General features: G+C 41.9%; 2 protein-coding genes across 2 annotated transcripts; one reads left to right on the top strand and one right to left on the bottom strand.

Annotated features, from left to right (window-relative positions):
- Positions 1 to 159: 159 nt before the first annotated feature.
- On the bottom strand, positions 160 to 2,367 carry kcna4 (potassium voltage-gated channel, shaker-related subfamily, member 4). The gene has a single exon (XM_030078453.1). It carries the CDS (start codon positions 2,365 to 2,367, stop codon positions 295 to 297), a length of 2,073 nt encoding a protein of 690 aa, XP_029934313.1. The 3' UTR covers positions 160 to 294.
- Positions 2,368 to 16,665: 14,298 nt separating this feature from the next.
- On the top strand, positions 16,666 to 19,814 carry LOC115378322 (gonadotropin subunit beta-1-like). Its single transcript, XM_030078543.1, has 3 exons — positions 16,666 to 16,835; positions 18,437 to 18,644; positions 19,611 to 19,814. Exons 2-3 carry the CDS (start codon positions 18,462 to 18,464, stop codon positions 19,812 to 19,814), a joined length of 387 nt encoding a protein of 128 aa, XP_029934403.1. The 5' UTR covers positions 16,666 to 16,835; positions 18,437 to 18,461.
- Positions 19,815 to 20,540: the final 726 nt, after the last annotated feature.

Raw genomic sequence — 20,540 nt, 5'->3', positions numbered from 1 at the left:
CCAGCTGAGTTAGGAGAATCTATTTTTTCTTTGACATATTTATTATTCCTATAAGTAGCCATGAGGGAAAATAAAACATCTTAACCTGCCAATTGGTGAAGTGTGTGTGTGTGTGTGTGTGTGTGTGTGTGTGTGTGTGTGTGTGTGTGTGTGTGTGCGTACACACGTGTGTGCGCGCGCGTGCGTGCTAACGCGTGCGTAAAACTTGCTCTAGGGTGACCACCTGCTGTTGGACATACAGTATCTTAATAGGGCGTGTTCTTCTTTAATAAAGAAAACAATCTCTATCCGTTATCACACATCAGTCTGAATGGATTTTGAGTTACTGTTTTTCCTGCTGATGTCTGTGCCGTTTCCTTTACTGGGGCTTTTGTCGAGCCCACAGAGCGACTCCGTCACCCCCTCCTCCATCTCCATATACTCCGCTTTGTCGCCCATTGAGGAGCCGGAGGGTGAGCCTTTGAATTTCTTCAGAAAGTCCGGGAAATAGGGGCAGCCTGGAGGCATGCTCTCCACCACCGGTGTCTGGTCTTCATTATCGGTCTCCCTGTGGTAGAAGTAGTTGAAGTTGGAAACAATGACCGGCACCGGGAGGGCGATGGTTAACACGCCTGCGATCGCGCACAGGGAGCCCACTATCTTCCCACCGACGGTGATGGGTTTCATGTCTCCGTATCCCACCGTGGTCATGGTCACCACCGCCCACCAGAAAGCGTCGGGGATACTGGTAAATTGAGAGGTGGGCTCATCCGCCTCTGCAAAGTACACCGCGCTGGAGAACAAAATGACACCTATGACCAGGAAGAAAATGAGCAGGGCCAGTTCCCTCATGCTGGCACGGAGGGTGTGACCCAGGATCTGCAGCCCCTTGGAGTGCCTGGACAGTTTGAAGATGCGAAACACCCTGACAAGGCGGATTATTCTCAGGATGGCAAAGCTCATCGCCTGCTGCCCGTTGCCTTGGTGCTGGGCCAGGTCCGTGCCGAGAGTTATGAAATAAGGCAAAATGGATACAATGTCTATTGAGTTCATAATGTTTTTAAAGAAAGCGGGTTTGCTCGGGCTCGCAAAGAAGCGGACTATAATCTCAAAGGAAAACCAGATGATGCAAACCGTCTCCACGATGAAAAAGGGGTCGTTGAAGGGAGTAAATCCGTGGTCAGGTTGGGTTGAGTTAAGTCGTGGCTGTAGGTACTCTTTTTCATCCCTGAACTCTGGCAGCGTCTCCAAACAGAAAATGACGATGGAAATGACTATAACCAGCACTGACACCACTGCTATTCCTCTGGCGGGGCTGGAGCTCTCCGGATACTCAAAAAGTAGCCAAATTTGGCGTTTAAACTCGTCCTCCGGCAGAGGCTTCTCCTCCTCTTTGACAAAGCCCTCATCCTCCCGAAACTTCAGTATCGCCTCCTCCCCGAGTTCGTAAAACTTCACCTCCTCGGAGAAGATGTCAAACGGGACGTTGACCGGTCTTTTCAAGCGCCCCCCCGACTGGTAATAGTAAAGAATGGCGTCGAAGCTCGGCCGGTTCCTGTCAAAGAAATACTCGTTCCTCAGCGGGTCAAAGTACCTGATTCGCTTGTCGGGGTCTCCCAGGAGCGTGTCCGGGAACTGAGTGAGAGTCTTCAGCTGCGTCTCAAACTTCAGACCGGACACGTTGATGACAACTCTCTCGCAGCAGCCGTACTCGCTGTACACGTTCTCGTATCCGGACTGGGGACGCCGGTCAGTGAGCGACACGGTCTCCTCTTCATCATCCATGTTGCACAGAAAACTGGACCTTTTGCTGCCCCGGTCCCCCTCCTCCCCCTCCTCCTCTTCCTCGGCGCCCTCGGCCTCTTCCTCCTCTATCATAACGTCTTCCTCGGATCCGAGCAGCGCCAACTCGGAGTGGCGCAGATCCCCGCCGAGAGTCGTCCGTCCGCTCCGTCTCCACCGCCCGCGCTGCTTTTTCCGCTCTCGGAGAACTCTGTGCTGCTGCTCGGGCTGGTGCTGGTGCTGTGGCGGCTGCGAGGAAGAGGAGGAGGAGGAGGAGGAGGGGCGCGAGGCGGTGCCGCTGCCGCTGCTGTTGTTGGCGTTGGACGTGGAGGAGGCGGCGCGAGGCTGATGCTGGTGGTTGTTAAGGAGATGAGCGCCCGAGGAGGCGGAGGCGGCGGCGGAGGAGGAAGAGGAGGAGGTGGTGGACCCCCCCACGCCTCCCCCCTCCACACCGGAGCCACCTTCGGCAGCCGCGGCGGCCGCCGCTCGCGACTGGGCAGCCTGGCGCTCCCTCTCGCGCTCCCTCTCCCGTGCGCGAGCCTGGGCATATCCGTAAGGCAGGTGGCTGTTGCACCCGCCGTCCGCACCTACCATAGCAAACTCCATTTTAAACGAGTGACTGGGTCCTTGAACGTGCTATAACAATAATTATAATAATCCCTTTAGGGCGATGTGGATGCAGGCCAGAGGATAAAGTTGCAGCTCGAGGCGCACGGAGACGCTATGAGGCATTAACCAGGTTGACCAATCAGCTGCTAATGGGAGGCCAAAAATGTCAGGATGACTAGGACACCTCAATTAGGTCCATGTTGAGAGCAGTCCGCGCTCTTACTTACATGATAGGATTGTCTTCCCGTTTAGGTGCAGGCCTCCAGGATTTTATGACATCATTACCATAACCAAAATGGTAAGGGCCGGTGGCATATTACGCAGACCGTCTCTGTGACAAACTTGCAGCTTCCTTTATTTGTTCAACATTGTAAATCACCCAAGTCGATAAAGCTACACCAAAACAAGCTCTCCTAACCCTCCTCTCCTGCCCATCAGGTGGTTAATATCTCCACTACCACGGCTTGCACCCAAATGCTTTTTTTGATCGTCCGTGGTCACTCCTGGTTGCCATTTTATGTGATGGGAAAAGCTGGATCTTTGATCTTTATTGTGTATCTCCAGTGAATGTGAATGACTTTATCCCTCTGACGTTCTCGGGAACTGAGAGAAAAGAGAGAAGACAAGAGAGAGAAAACAGCAGTTCTGTTATACAAAAAAAAAAAAAAAAAAAAAAAAAAAAAAAAAATGATGAAGCCTATTCATATTGATGTCCGTTATTTTGGCGACGGCATATAGTCCACTTAAGATACTACGCATCTATTGGATTATGAGCAAACGCTGTAAAACATTATGATTACTGTTATTATCAGCATTATTATTGTTATTAGTCAGTGTACATCAAGGTATCTGGAGATGACTGCATGGAAGACAATTATGATTAGGAGAGAGATTACGCACGAAAATTTTTATGCTCATTAAAATAACCACCCTTCATGCTGGCATTTTTTACTTACATCTGAAAAGGGGCCAAAGGAAATCGCCTCAGCCCCCCACATAAAAACGTGCTGGAGGTAGGTGAGGATGCAATTCTTGGCTTTGCCCAAATTCCCGTCTTGTTTCAGGGGGAATATTACAATCCCTCGTCGGAGCCAAACCAGCGACCATATCATCAACTATACATCCGTGCTCTGACGCACTCTGAGGAGGACACTTTTGGCTGCGTCTCGACGTCTCTCTCTTGTCTCAATTCAACAGGATCTATCGCCACTTCAGCCCCCCTCTCTGCTGCATCGATCCTGGTACTGGCAACAATAATACCTCCCCAAAAAAAAGCAGGTGTGCATGCAGCGAGTTGGCATCAACAGCTCCGCCCGGTCACGCTGAGGGATGCCAGGATGGATAAAAGTTTACCTTCGCGTTTAGGGGGAAAAAAGCCTCTCTGGTTAAGTCTGAGCATCACACATCTGTCTGTCTGCCGTTGCCCATACCTAGGCTCCTGTTTCTCCCATTGTGTGTGTGTGATGATGGAGAGGCTCGGTGAGACTAAAGTCGTTCATGTACCGCAGCGCAGGCGGTGCTCGGTCCTCCCCCAGTGGATACAGCCGGTCACTACGCACCGTGCTGCAGTCACCGGCGCCTCTGCCCTTCACTGCCAGTGCTGGGGTGGCAACCAGCGTCGATACTCGGCAAAAAGTAGCTGTAATTTATCACTCATTACTCGTTACTCATCTACAAAGTAACGTTATTAATTTACTTGTTACTCTCTGGGAGCAGTAATCCGTTACTGTCTCTGGTTTCATTTTTTGCCCACCCAGATCAGTGGCAACTCTCAGATTCTTTCACTTATCCCCTCTTTGAATGTTGTTTTCATCCCCTGAAACCAAAGTGGAGGGAATACTTAGATGAGATTTGCAATAAAGATAAATCTAATCTAATCGCATCTAAACTACTTCATCCCAGAAATAAACTTTCCTGCCATTTCTTTTCTAAGTAAGCTGGACACAGTGCTGCTCATTCTGGAGTCATCCCTCCAAAAAATATAGACATATGTCAGCTTGCATAAAGTGTTCATCATCACAACATTCAAATTGTGCGAACTAATGTTTCCTTTACCAGATTTGTATTGCCTGAGAGTGTATTTTGTTTATTATAACCATTTTCACTGGGACCAAGCCATTTTGCAATGTTCATTTAACTTCTAATAGACATAAAACTAATGAAACCTGCAAATTATGTCCCACTCGGGTAGATATTGCACTCTCTTTGTTGTTTCATTGTAGTTATACAAGACGTCTAATGTATTTGGATCCTAAAATCTACTGTCAATCCCATTACTCAAGTCAGACTGTCCTATAAAAATAATCCTTGCAAAGTTTAAAGTGTAGCTCCATCAGCGCTAATACGTTTCCTTGCTCTATTTTGTGTGTTTTTGAATGTTTTAACATCTTAAACTCGTGGTAATCATCATCCACCCCATATTTCAAAGGCTATTCAGAGAATTTAGATATTTTTGAAAGTTAATAATAAATGCATGTAACTCCTCAGTACATGCCACACCACGTGTTCCCATGTTGTTCATTACATGGTGGGTTAATGGCCACTATGAGCCAGAAATGTCAACTCTGTTACCTTGTGCAATGTAATAAGGTTGCCATACAGTGACAGGGTTGACATTTTGCTGCAAACTCTGTAAACCTATTTAATAATGATTTAAAATATATGACTATAGCAGATGCAAGGCGTATTTAAGGAATATGATGTTCACCCTGAATCAGAAAATGCTGTCCTCACAAGTAAAATTTACATTTTGTACTCATGAATTCAATTAAATTGTGAAATGAGCCAAGATAATATACCTAACCTGATGTACCTTTGAAAATGAGTGATATACTTACCTGATGAGTAATGCCTGACTTACCTGGCAACCACATTTTTGATCTACGTCTATTCATAATAAATGTTACTGATGGATTTGTTTTTATTTTATGAAGTCACATCTATTTTTCTTATTTCAAAATGAGTGCTGTTGCTCCTTGCTGCGAGGCAATGTTTTCCTGTAGCAGAGCGTTATTTTAAAATGCTACTCCCCTTAATGGATTGCGTGATTTATTGGCTTTTATTGGGCGTGTTAGCCTCCAAATGATTGTGCTCAGACAATTTTATCATTTAGTTGTTTCCACTGTTAAGCAGTTTAAACTATTCACATGAAGTTTTTTTTACATTTGTGGCTTTTTGAAGTTCATTACAGTATTAAACATGATTTTCACCCCTTTTGATATGTAGCAGTTTAACAGTGATGATTTTGAATGAACCACTTCGCTCATGTCAGCAGTGTCACTTTGATGTGTTTTGATAATGTCATAACCTCATGGGATGCAAGTATGTGTTTGTATGTGTAGGGAACAGGAGACTAATATCAATATTGGCATAAATGAAAGTAACACTCAAAAGTGGACTTCACAGTTGTAATCAGTTTAATGAAACAAAAAGGCAGTTTGGAAAATAGATGTTTTACAGATTATAATGGTGAAACAAAGGATTGTTAATTTGTAAGAGCATGTTAAGTATTTTATGAGCATTCATTCAAATCAAACTACTCTGTGATTGATGATATGAGGTTTGGCAAATAAAAGCAGGAGAAAAACAACACAAAGCGTCTCAGTAAGGAGCTAAACAGCTTCAGTGCTCCTAGGTAGAGACTCTCCAAATCTCTGGAAGTCTCGAGAAGGGACGGAGCTCCATTCCTCCAAAAGACCCTGTGCACAGAGAGGGATATTGTTGCAGGGCTGCATTATAAAGACAAATGCACATTTGAGAGCCGAGTGGCACTGGTCTACAGAGACGTGGAAAAAAGTGATGAGTCATGCTTCACCGTGTAAGTGGGCGAGTCCATCGAGAGAACGCTACAGGCCTGAAGCTGGACTCCGACACTGAGGGGGTCCGCTGGCTCTGTTATGCTGTTGGGGGGGAATTTTCCACTTTGACCCCTCAGAGGGAAGGAAGACTCAGTGCCAATCAATACAAAGATATTCTGAGTGATCACCTTCGCAGCTGAACACCTGTGGGAGATTTTGGATTCTCCACCAGCATCATCAAAACACCAAATAAAGGAAAACTTTTTGGAAGACCTTTATCATGTGTATATTATCGTTTATGTGTCAAAAAAAGGACTCAAAATTCACAGGAGTTGGGAGTCCTGCGTTGGACCAGCATGTTTATCTGCAAGAAACACATGCCCTGGTTCTGATTGCATGTTAAAAATACGGATAATGGATGCTTGGAAGAACGGATAAGGTTATCTAGAGAAAGTGACACAGGACCGCCACACCATGTCTCTCTCTTCTCCATTGAAAGAAATTGAAACTCCGGCTTTTGGGCACTGACTTGATGGTGCTCATCACATGCCACGGCCAAATTTTCAAGTAATTTGATTTTATTGAGCAAAATCATGACAATAAACTCGGACGTCAACTGTGTTTAGTTTCATTTTTCATGCAAAGGACAGAAAACTGCATGTTCTCCTGGTTTTTCAAAGGCGAGAGAGGAGGATGCAGGCGCCTAACAGAAATATCTATTTCACAAAATTTCACAAAAACTGTGATAATACCACTTTGTCATCTGCTTTTTTTTTTTTTTTTTTTTTTAAATTGGAAAACAAAATGTCCTTCTTGTGACACTGGCCCTTCAGTTGTCGTCCTCCATGTTTGAGAAGTTGAAAAATGCAAATGTGTGTGTGTGGGCGGGCAGTTTTTGTTCCAACACAGAGTATGGGCCGGAAAGTGAGTTTTGAAAGCCAGAAATCTCAGCACTTGGTGAAATAATAGTTGAGTCACCGGTATTGATCAACAGTTTGCATCACAGATACATGATGACCATTTTGTCCTCTGGGCAGTAAAAATCTCACTCACTGCACCCGAAAACTGAGGCTGATAATGTTGCAATTCTGCAGGTAAACAGGTTATTTTCATTTTTATTGTTGTGTATCTTTTCTTTTGTGTTTTTCTACTGTACAAGCCTATTTTTCAGGATTAAAGGCCAAACAGCTTTAGGCTAATGTGTTGTTTCATAATGTGTTGTGCCATTGTTTCATGCTGAGGCTGCTTTACTGTCTAGGCTGCAAATATGGAGTGCATTTCTAATTTCTAATTTGGACTGAGTGTATTTATTGTATTGTGTGTATTTATTGTACTGAACAAACAGATGGTTAAATTTCCTCCCTCCCTCTATCTATCTATCTATCTATCTATCTATGTGAAAGTCCTGTTATAGCGTGATACACAGCAATTATAATATTAATAATAATGATAATCTATATTTTCTAGCACCTTTCCTTCTTAACCCACATATATAGGGTTACAAGCTGCTTGCACAAAAGGCTTGTAAGGATAAAATATAATACAGATAAAAATCAAAACAAACCATAAAATACACACTATAATACAGAACCCAAATAACCAGCAGGGTTCGAAACAGTAAAAAAAAAAAAAAAAAAAAAAAAAAAAAAAAGACACTTATAAACAAGCAGCAAGCATGGTGGACCTCAAATAAAAATAAAATACATAGACTAGTAGTTAAGCTGGTGCCTAAGAGATTAAGAAAGACTTTTTTTTTTTTAATATAAAAATGGGTTTTTAAAAGCGCTTTAAACAGAGAAATGGAGCTGGCTGACCTGAGCTCCTCGGGCAGGCTGTTCCTGAGCGTGAATCCCTTTGATTTAACAATCTAATTAGAGCATTCAGAACTAAGAAATCTACACTTTAAAATCACTAAAAAAATCATAATATTCCAGTAAGTGTCTGTGCTATTCAGTAGTGAGTTTATCAACCTTATTAGTGTCGTAGAATATTATTAATCTCCAGTGGTATCATTATAGTATTCCATTAAGGTGTAATAGTATTTTTGCGGTGATATTTGTGTATAGTAACCCTCTAAAAATGCATTACATGATCACTATGGCTTTTTCACATGAGAGGAAATTTGAAATAATACGTCAAATCAAATTCAGGTGCTAATGCTTGTCCAATAATCAGTGCTGCTGACAATGCAAGTATTATGAGTGATGCTTTAGAGACTTCACGGTAGTCTCTCTCTCTCTCCATCTCTCTCTCTCTCTCTCTCTCTCTCTCTCTCTCCCTCTCCATCTCTCTCTGTCTGCACGTCAGATTGTACCCAAGACGCTGGATCAGCTGTTTTATAGTCTTCACATATATAGGCTAACTGCCACACACACACACACACACACTCAGGCATGCACAAACATGCACACTCACCCCTTGCTCTCTGTGTGGCAGCGATCTCGGTCAGCACCAGGGGGAGTTGTGAGGTCAGTAATGATCAGGGCTGATGGAGAGAGCAAAGAGGAGAGGCAGCCACAGAAGTTCAGATGCCAGAGGTGCAAAACGAGCTCGTTTAGGATTAAACTCTTAGCCCGCTGAACTCCACCTCATGCATTTGCCAAAGAATCCCCTCCAAGCATTTTTATGTTGTAGCAAAGCCACTACAATCACTGTCTATCCATAAAAAGTTTTGATTTATAACCTCACCCCGTTGTTCCTCAGCAGTGACTTTCTCAGTGCAGCAGAGGACAAACCCAGTGCCACTGCAGAGCTGAGTTTGAGTTTTGATTTATTTGCACATAATAAAAGGTCATGGTAAAGTCAAAGTAATATCACCAAATCAGATAAATTATGCAGGAAAGTCAAGAAAACGAGGGGTTAATAGTGATCCTCCCCGATGGTGAATTATAGACACATGCAAAAGTTCATAAAATTAAAAAAAAAAACAGTAAGAAAAACGAAAGAACAATAAATAAATTTAAAATAAATAACTAAATAAATAGAATAGAATATATAAACAGTATCCAGTGTCCTAACAATGAGTTTCTCACCTGGAGATTTCATATGAACACACACTGAAAACGGGCGGATGAAGCTGGGGAGACGGATCATTTTTCTCCTTGTTACGATGCAGCGATGACATTTAACCGGGGGTGTAGTCTCATCATCTTCTGTCAGTTTTATATGATGAATCGTTGTACATTAAAACCTGTGACATTTAAATGAACAAAAACTGCAAGGAAACAGAATTTACTTTCCTCTTGAACCTGAATCTATAACAAGCCATTTTTGGAGGCATTCAATTACTATTAATGAGCCGCTGGCTGCTGATTGGCTGATAGAGCTGGGGGGTCGACCCGCCCACCTCCCTGGTTTTCAGAATGGCTGGTGTCCCACAGGGCTACTACTACTACTACTACAAGTACTACTACTACTACTACAACAACTACTACTACTAATACAATTACTACTACTACTACTACAAGAACTACTACTACTAATACAATTACTACTACTACTACTACTACTACTACAAGTACTACTACTACTTCTACTACTGCTACTACTACTACTACTAATACAATTACTACTACTACTACAAGTACTGCTACTACAACTACAACTACTACTACTACTACTACTACTAATACAATTACTACTACTACTACAAGTACTGCTACTACAACTACAACTACTACTACTACTACTACAAGTACTGCTACCACTACTACTACTGCTACTGCTACTACTACTACTACTACTACAAGTACTGCTACAACTACTACAACTACTACTACTACTACTACTACTACCGCTGCTGCTGCTACTACTACTACTACTACTACTACTGCTACTACTGCTACTACTCCTGCTCCTACCGCTACTGCTACTACTACTACAACTACTACTACTACTACTACTATAAGTACTGCTACAACTACTACTACTACTACAACTACCACCACTACTACTATTACTTCTATTACTACTACTGGTACTACTACTACTACTACTACTACAGCTAATACTACTACTACTACTACCACTACTGCTACTACTACTACTGTTACTACTACTGCTACTTCTATTACTTCTACTGCTACTACAGCTACTGCTACTAGAACTACTACTTCTGCTATTACTGCTACTGCTACTACTACTGTTGTTACCACTGCAACTACTACTAGTGGTACTGCTAATGCTACTTCTACAACTGCTGCTACTGCTACTACTACTAGTACCACAACTACTACTACCACTACTATTACTGCTACTAGTTCTGCTACTACCATTGGTACTGCTACTGCTGCTGCTGCTACTACTACTAATAATAATAATAATTAGAAGAATGATGATAATGACGATGATGATAATGATGATGATGATGATGATAATCTAATGGTCATATCACAGTTGTTCTCACCTGGTAGTTGTATCTCTTTTGTGTAGTACACTGTAGTACACAGGAGTACACACTCAGAACTGCCTCCCAGCGTCCTCCCTGAGCTGCACTGAGCACGGAGTCCCTCATTCCCAGCTTGAGACGATTGTCTAACCCTGTATGCAAGACACAACAGAAACCCTAACAGTCAAAATAGACACACACACACACACACACGCACACACACACACACACCACCCACTTCCATGCTCAGCCTTCACCCTGCAACATGGAGCACGTTCACCAAATAAAAGTCTCGTCCCCGGCCGAACTGCAGGGGCGTTTGTGGAGCTCAGACGGGAGGCGGGGGAGATCTCGGGGTCGAGGTTGTGTTCGGGGTCTTGTGTCGAGTGTGTTTGTTGCACGTGACGGACTGATTTTGAGGAGTGTGTTGCTGCTGATGAGTGTGAGCAGATGGAGCAGCAGAGGAGGACAGGCTCTGTGGAGGGAGCGAGGTGTGACTGAGTGGGCCTCGGCTTGTGGACGCCGCCGATCCCATTATGGCAGTGTTTATGGCGTGTTGGTAAAAGCTGCGAACTGGGAGAGCTCTCCTCCTCCAGAGCTGAAAACCAATGATCCGAGACTCAAATCTGTGATGTCAGCGAGATATTTACTGCTCGCAGCTGTTTTATTTGTACCTTCAAGCTTGTTTGAGCCTCCACACCCCAAGGAGCTTTTTTTTTTTATTCTTTTTTTTATAGTAGCGCTAAGAGTTATGAACCAGAAAATCATCCAGGGCACTGAAACTGTCACCTTATCCATCATGTCCAAATTTATCCTCTGTGGACATTAATGTGACATTACAGATTAGTGGCCTCTCTTGTTCTGGCTATAGCAGAAAGCAGTGAAATGCTCTGTGCTGTCATTTGGCTCAAGGTAAAGATATTTATGTCCTTAAATTCAACATGGGGATGGTTGGTTTCCAGCTTAATATACAGGTTCAGAGGACATCAGACGTTTCCGTAATTCAGTGCAGTGAATGCACTGATCCTGTGGTTTCAGATACACACTTAATGAATCAATTTTCAGTGCAGATGCAGCCATTTTTAGAGGAATTACCAGCTGTTAACGCCGGCTTCACAGAAAAAATGACTAATGAAGCATTCTACTCCGAGTAAAAGATTAATCAAGTATAATCCTGCTGTTCATTAAGGACGAAATGCACGCTAACAATGATGTATTGCAGCTACCGAGCGGCATAAATGAAGCAGCACCTCAGAGGACGAGGATGACACACCAGAAAAAAAAAAAAAAATGTTTTGCAGGCTTGCAGAGGCAGGAACGGCAGTCCAGCAGGATGCCGGGGAGGAACCTGCGTCCCCAGTGGCTGCAAGGGCAGACGGAGGCAGCAGCCGGATGAACCGTGGCTGCTGCCCAAGTTGTTATATTCTACTGTCACTGCAGACCGTCCGGCCTGTGCTGCAGTGCTAACTTCACTGAATGCAGCAGACTAGAGAATACAGCACACTCTCAGAAAATAAAGCACCTAATTGTACCTTTAGAGGTGCAACGGCTTGTTACTGGGAGTCTTATAAGGCCACGTTTCTCAAATGGGGGATGTGTACCCCTAGTGGTACGTGGTGGCACTACAGGGGTTATGTGAGAGAAATCTGAAAATCAAAAAATGTAAGGATAAATCATGAATCTATTGCAGGATTGCAAAAATATGTATTTTCAGAGCAGAACAGAGCTACACTTATAAAAAATATTTCCAATTTTTAAAATGTTGTGGCAAGCAGCGCAGAAGAGACGGGAGAGGTGCACATTCACAACCTGGACTTGAAAACTCGCTGGCGATGAAGTTGGTAAAAGATGGAGAGGTGGTTCTCAAAACGGCCCAGAAAAACCAAGGCAAAAAAAAAAAAAGAAAGAAAAAGAAAAAGAAGAAACCTGAACCACTGACTTACTGAAATGATATGGCCACAGTGTTAAAATAAATCTGCTCAGGAGGCACCAACTGCAACTCTTTCACTCCATTTCTCATTTGTGATGTTATATCCTTCAAAAGGCTTATCACGTGAAAGCTGTTGGTTTTTCTGAGCACTTGGATTCAGAAATCAGGGAAAGGAGGAACTGAAGCCAAAAACATCTGAGAACCACTGCTCTCAGGTGCAGCTTTTGTGCCCTTGACACTGGGAACTTATTAGCCCCTTGTGGTTTGTACCTTATAGAGAGCAGCCTTGTTCCTATATTATAGCTACAATAGTGACTGGATAACTGTATTACCCATTCTTCATATCCACAAATCTACAAAACTTATTTCATTTCAAGGCTACTCCCATATACCCATATAGACTACAAGTTAAAATCAACCCTAAATTAATATTTTACCTAATTTATTTATTTATTTGGGTATTTATTTATACATTTAGTTATTCATTTGGCCTATCAAATGCTGTTTTCTGATACTGTACCTTAACATTTAGAGGAAACGGTACATACATGTAAGTGTTACTGTTGGGGAGCATATATGAACCTTTTTGGCTGTGACAAAGGATCACATAATTACCTTGAGGTCCAGTAATTAGGCCTATAGGGGGGACATTTGTGTAGATTGTACCTTGGGGGGCGGAAATGGACTCCTGCTGCACCCCTGTGTCTCACAGTGTAGCTACGGCTCCAAAACAGACACCAGCTGGCTCTCAGGGCGCTCCAGCGGCACCAAACTGAATGGATGTGAATGAAAACTGAGTTGTTCTCTTTGCCGCTCTGCATCAGTTGTCACTCAGTGAAAAAAAAAAAAAAAAAAGGATGTTTTCAAGACATTAATGTGGAGTCAGAGGGCATGTGAGGTCCTGTGCAGTTTTTGGAGGGCGATGTATCAGTTTTCAGATCGTGCGCAGCGAGCAGCTGGGGATGTTTGCTTAAGTGGTTTGAGAAATAAAAAGACTGACTCTCAAGGTCACGTTTTCTTTACCCGTCCTCTCGATCTTCAGCTCCGGCGAACTCATTCCAGCTTATCTGCAGACACTCTGACAACTCGCTCTGTCAACATCATTCAATCAATTCTCTATCAGGTTTATTCAAAGGGGCAGAGCAGCAGAGCGGCGGTGGCTCAGCACAAAGTGGCAAAAATACAAAAAAAGCCGCTAAGCTTCTTTATGCCTGCCTGTGATTGCTATCACCTGAGAAAAAGGCTTAATTAAAAAGTCATAGTGCATTTCAAACGATTACCTTAATTAGAAAGACAGACATGTTTGTTTTCAGTGGTTAGTGGCTTTTAAAAAAAAAAAAAAAAAATCTGTATTGATTATTGAGCTGCAAACATATTCACATGGATGAGTGATGCTAACATAAAGCAGCACTGGGGATGAGTTTCATTACATTAAAGAAGCACTTTAGCGACATGTTGCAGAAGCTTGCAGGAAATTCAATAAATTAAAATATGCATAGCAAATTAAATCGTTAAAGGCAGAATGAGTAGGATGAGAATGAGTCGGCCGTCCTGAATGTAAAACATTCCACTGCTGTCCTGGGGAAAAAAAATCCCCACTGGCACCTCCCTGTCCAGCAGAAAACAAGCCAACAGTACATCACTCTTCATCCTCCTCCTTTCCCTCAGTGCTCGCCAGCGAGTGAAAGACAACCCCAGATTCACTTCTTGTTGGATTTCTTTTTTTCTTTTTTTTTCTGCATCCGTGATTTTCATAGCTTCTTATTGGATGTGGTGCTATTGATCTGGCACTTTGCTGCGCTGTGATTGGCTGGGAGCGACACACCCGCTACCCAAAGAGTCCCAAGCTCAGCAAAACATGAAAATCCAGGCAGAGGGCAAGGTCTCTGCAGACACACACACCAACACACACACACACACACACACACACACAGACACACCAACACACACTGCTAGTGGCTCAGAAGTTACGATTGAGAGGGATTATTTTGAGATAGATAGATAGATAGATAGATAGATAGATAGATAGATAGATAGATAGATAGATATTCTTTATTGATCCCAACCAGGGAAATTCTCATGTTCCAGCAGCAACAGTAGAAACATATAACAAAGTTAAATAAAATAGAATAAAAGCTAAATATATACAATAAAGACTATAAAGGCTAAAAACTAAAAATATACAATAAGGGCTAACCTAAGAAAAAGAGATATGAGATGTGAATGAGTCTGAATGAGTCTATAAATTTTTTTGAGGAAAATTGTAGTCAGTCCCCTAACCCATTAAATTAGGCCACTTTTCTGGAGTTGTTGCTTGTTATATGAACTGAGGAATCCCAGTCGGTGCCAGGCAGGTGTCTGAGTGACGGACACTGCTTTCATTTTAATGCGTGACCTGCAAGAGGCCACTTTTTGCAATAAACTCAATTGAGAGGTTGACTTGTGACTGACGTGTTGCTCTAATTTTACCATTACAGTATAAATTTAAGCTTTTTTTTTTTTTTTTAAATAAACAGTTAGAACAACTTTTTCTTTCGTGAACCAAAGCCCAGTTCTTCTCTCCTGTGGTTTAGCTTCCTCCGGTGCGAGGTTATTGGCTGCTTGCAAAACTTTTGACGCAGCCTCCCCAACACCGCCAACAAAAGCTAAATGAAGACAAAACAGAGATCCTGTTAGTTGGCCCCAAAACAAAAAGAGAGATGCTGTCCATTAACTTGGGGGAACTGGCTCCCAGGATTAAAGCTGAGGTTAAGTCTTGGCATTGTATTGGATATTTTATTCCACACTGTTGTCTTTTATTGTTTTATTTGTCTACTGTACTTTATATGAGTCTACTGTACTTCACATGAGTCTACTGTACTTTATGTGAGTCTACTGTACTTTATATGAGTCTACTGTACTTTATATGAGTCTAATGTACTTTATATGAGTCTACTGTACTTCATATGCATCTACTGTACTTCATATGAGTCTAATGTACTTTATGAGTCTACTGTACTTCATATGCATCTACTGTACTTCATATGAGTCTACTGTACTTTATATGAGTCTACTGTACTTCATATGCATCTACTGTACTCCATATGAGTCTACTGTACTCCATATGCATCTACTGTACTCCATATGAGTCTACTGTACTCCATATGCATCTACTGTACTTCATATGAGTCTACTGTACTCCATATGAGTCTACTGTACTTTATATGAGTCTACTGTACTTCATATGCATCTACTGTACTCCATATGAGTCTACTGTACTCCATATGCATCTACTGTACTTCATATGCATCTACTGTACTCCATATGAGTCTACTGTACTCCATATGCATCTACTGTACTTCATATGAGTCTACTGTACTTCATATGAGTCTACTGTACTTTATATGAGTCTACTGTACTTCATATGCATCTACTGTACTCCATATGAGTCTACTGTACTCCATATGCATCTACTGTACTTCATATGCATCTACTGTACTCCATATGAGTCTACTGTACTTCATATGCATCTACTGTACTTCATATGCATCTACTGTACCTCATATGAATCTACTGTACTTCATATGCATCTACTGTACTTCATATGTGTCTAATGTACTTTATATGAGTCTAATGTACTTTATATGTTGTCTTTTATTGTTTTATTTGCCTTTTCCTTTTTTTAATTCCACCCTGTGCTGTTTTATTCTTTTTAATGTTTTATTTTCATTTAATGTGTTTCAAATGTTCTTCTTTTTATTGTGAAGCACTTTGAGCTGCAATTCTTGTATGAAAGGTGCTATACAAATAAAGTTTTATTATTATTATTATTAGTAGTAGTAGTAGTAGTAGTATTGTTATTATTTATTATTATTATTTTTTAAAATTTAATTTAATTTATTTTTTATTTATTTATTTATTTTTATTAATAACACTGCCGCTAACACACTGGAAACCAAACCAGACAAGTGGTGGTGAATCAAATTAATTAGAGGCGCGTGTGTCAGCATTAGTTTTCCATCTTGCAGCCGTGGGTTGATGTATTTTCTGTGATCCGTCTAAGCCTTTGTATTTTCTAAAGATACAGACTGGCTCCTCCTCATGTGTAGGAGGGAAGACCTTGAGCCAGCGGCCTCCCCCAATCTGCTGCAGGGGGGAAAAAAAGAGGAGTTTTTGCATTTACAGCCAGACAGGTAGGAAAAATAGCTGCATGCCAAGGTTGCAGAGATTAGAGGTGCTTAGAGGTGCAGATGTACAGTATTTAAGCAACGGCGTGGACAGTCAGGTCAGCTGAGAGCAGATGCAGATGATTAGAGACTAAGCAGAAGAAACAAGACTTGCAGCTGAAGTCCAAAGCCTCAAAACCCCACAGGTGTGTTTTATCTTCCAGCTGTGTGTGCATGTGCTTTGATGTAAATAACACATATGAATGAAAGGATGAAATCGATTAGACAGGCTTTTCCTGTGCAGGTGATTGTGCAGTGGCGTTTGTCATGAAAGGAACAAAATGCAGCAGCACTTGGGATGGATTTTATTCTCTAAGGATGCGGTTTTAAAGTGCACACACACTTTAGAATTGCATCAAAACGGCTGAAATAATTGTTAAGGTTTGCACCATTTTCTCCATCATGTTAGTTGACAAACATGTGGGGATGGAAAGTCTGCAGGAGAGTGAAATTGCTGAGCAGATTTTACAAAATCTGAGCGGCATTCAGGCCTCTAAATTTGTGATCTGATGTAAGGAGATTCAAATATTATTGATCACTGATACCATCCTCGTCTCTGTTTTGTTTTGTTTTTTCCTGCAATCCTACTCTGTCTGTATGCATCCAACATAGCAGATACAACAGAACATCACTGTTGAACTACGTTAAGGCATAAATTGGAGATGCTTTCATTCCCTAATTAATTATTTAATCTGGGCTATGACTGGATAGACCTGATAGTTTCCAGCTGTGTTTCAGTTCATTTAGGTTTTGTTTGAATATGTCTCACTCACTGTTTCTGTAACAGTTTAAAAAAAAAAAAAAAAAAAAAAAAAAAAGTTTTAGCTGAAGGAGGTCCTCCAAAGGACCATTTTAGCATTTATTATAATCTTAATCTTAATCCTAATCTTCCTCAGTTTGACATCTCTTTGTAGTGTCTTTTTCTTTACTGTCATGTTTTGTTTATTTATTTCTTATTAGATCCTGCCAACACATTTATGGTATCATTATTATTATTATTATTATCATTATCATTATCATTATTATTACTGCTGCTGCTGTTGTTATTATAATTCAGTGCATTTGCTAAATCACAGTTACAGTGTGCTGTATGCAAATGATAATGAGAAAGCTAAAGTCAATCGCAAAATCCGTTCAAGAAAAAAAGAAGAAATGTAGCAACAGAATGATCCAAAAAGTTAAGTCAAAAACAATTAAAAAGTCATCAATCACATCTAAGCAAGTCGATAAAATGACTTTGAAGAAGTTATTTAAAACACAATATAAAACACAATGTATATGACAGAAGACACTGATCAGAGAAAATGATGCATAATATAATAACAATATAAGTGTGTCAGGTGCAGACATAGACAGACAGACAGATCAATTACCATTATTATTAATATTATAATTGCTGTGTATCACACTATAACAGGCCTTTTACATAGATAGATAGATAGATAGATAGATAGATGCACTTATGTTCTTGTGTTACAGCAGCAGGCTGTCCAGAAGTAGACTCCATAAAGTAAATGAAGTGGATAAAGACAAAGAATATAAGAAAAAAAAAACCTTTGCATACCCTATAAGAGTATTAAAAAATCAAATATACTAAAACATATCTCTAGACCTTTCACCACTGAACCTTACAGAGACTGTGGTCCCTGTAAAGCTGCAGAGTTAAAGTTAATCATCTTTACCAAAATGTTTAAAGTGTCTCACTGTGCTCTAACTCACCCTCTGACACGACCCTCCCTTGTGGCAGGCACCTGTACTGCACCGTGCCCAGGATGCGGCTAGTTGTCATGGCAGCGGTGTTGGTGCTGGCGGGGGCGTGGCCAGGGCCGGGGGCGTGGCCAGGGCCGGTCTGTGACTTTGGCTGCCGTCCAGAGAACGTCAGCCTGACGGTGGAGAGCTGCGGCCGGGCCGAGCAGGTCCTCACCACCGTGTGTGAGGGCCGCTGCTACCAGGAGGTGAGGGAGGGCCGGGCGGGGCCGCCCTGGGCAGAGCAGGGTGTTGCCATGGCAACTCACAGCCTGAGATCGGCTGTGAGTTAGCTTCTGACTAGCAGCGTAATTTTGAAATAACTTTAGCAGCACGCTGATGATTTTAATTAATTTCATGCGTTAACTTTAACCTCCCTCTCTGTTGTTGCTGTGAGCTGCATCACCGTGACAACAGGAAATCAACGAGTGTTACAGCTGTTCCCATGGCAATGTGAACCACCCGGAAATACTTTAGACGTTACTTAGCCGCTCAGTTTGACAGTTCAGTTTCTAATAAAGTCAAAGTTTCAACGTTTTTTTTTCATGTGAGGTGGTGTATGTATGTGTGTGTGTGTGTGTGTGTGTGTGTGTGTTTACATCGAGCGGTTAATCGTCGTTTTCTTGCCCTAAACTATCCTTATTGTATCGGCCTTTACAAATCCACCATCAGTCGACCTCTGAAGTATCAAACTGTCTCAGCCTGCTGTCAATAGTATTGATGTTTCCAAACATCACTGCTGACTGCTTTCTGCTGCATAATTCATTTACATGCAGCTCAGCTCAGTTCAGTTCAGTCCAACTCAATTTGGTTTAGGCCTCATGGGGCGATTTACAGGATGCATTAAACAAACAGAGCGAGAATCATCATCACATAACAGAAAGAGACAGGAGACGATAGATTACCCGGCTAACTTGCCGTCCATTTGCATATTTGTGCTGTGACTGTAAAGCTCAGCGTGGAGGCCGAAGCCAGCGCTCAGACACAGATAGCTGAATAGTTTACAGTCGCCCGGGGTTCCTGTTCTCATTTAAAACTTTACGGCTGGTGCAAAGGCATTTTTCTTTCAATTTGCCTCACGCTGAGGTGCCAGAGAAGCAGCTGCCTGATAGGAGGAGGTTGGATTCACCGTGTAATAAGCTGTGTGTGTCTAACAAGGTACCATCCTGTGTTAGGACCCCGTCTACATCGGCCCGGATTACTGGCCCAGGCAGACCATCTGCAGCGGCGACTGGTACTACGAGGTGAAGCACATCAAAGGCTGCCCGGTGGCCGTCAGCTACCCCGTGGCCCGGAGCTGCATGTGCGCCCCGTGTGAAACCACCAACACGTACTGCGGACGCTTCCCCGGTGACCTGCCCAGCTGCCTGTCCAAATAAAACCCCACAGTGTGGACTTGGTACTGAAATAAAACACTTTCAGCAGCTTCTTTTCTTTCTGTTCTCCGTTGAGTTACTATAGCTCTGTATATGCTTTCCTTTATCTTGACTACACTTCATAAAGTCAGTCACAATATAAACCGGGCCACAGTTTTACACAGATTCACTGGATTTCCTTCAAAAATGTGGGAAAAAATGCACTGAGCAAGAAATGACCTGAAAATTTGCAAGAAACTAGAAAAAAGTTACAAGAAAAATGACCAGATAAAGACCAGAAAATTACAAAGAAAAACAAAAGAAATTACAAGAAAATACCACATTATTACCACTGCCACACCCCACTCCCAAGAAAAAAAAAAAAGAAAGAAATTAGGACACAGTTATAATAAGATGATAAAAGTCTGGAACCAGGCTACAGATAAACACCAGAAAATTACAAATAAAATTGTTAAAAAATTATATCAAAATTACAAAAAAAATCACCACCCAAATAAAACAACAAACAAACCAAGAAAAAACTAAAAAAAAAAAAAAAAAAAAAAAAAAAAAAAAAAAACACCAACTGAAATTCGTCCAGCAGGTTAAATAAAATCTTTCAAAATAAAAGCCGACCTATGGTCTCCTGGGATTCAAAGGGTAAATCAGAAAGAATAATTTTGACTTGTTTTAAAATTGGACCGTCGTTCCTGTAGTGGACAACAACTGTGAACAACATTTATCAGCGCG

Source organism: Myripristis murdjan, chromosome 3, assembly GCF_902150065.1.
Source record: "Myripristis murdjan chromosome 3, fMyrMur1.1, whole genome shotgun sequence".
NCBI lineage: Eukaryota > Metazoa > Chordata > Actinopteri > Holocentriformes > Holocentridae > Myripristis > Myripristis murdjan.
Note: the sequence above shows the minus strand (reverse complement) of the source record. Positions and strands in the feature narration are given on the sequence as shown.

What these genes read in the sequence shown, in the direction of transcription:
- kcna4 (XM_030078453.1), bottom strand. Translation starts at nt 2,367, where the DNA reads ATGGAGTTTGCTATGGTAGGTGCGGACGGCGGGTGCAACAGCCACCTG.
- LOC115378322 (XM_030078543.1), top strand. Translation starts at nt 18,462, where the DNA reads ATGCGGCTAGTTGTCATGGCAGCGGTGTTGGTGCTGGCGGGGGCGTGG. An exon ending in AGGGCCGCTGCTACCAGGAG is followed by an intron (nt 18,645 to 19,610) that starts GTGAGGGAGGGC and finishes ATCCTGTGTTAG; the next exon opens with GACCCCGTCTACATCGGCCC.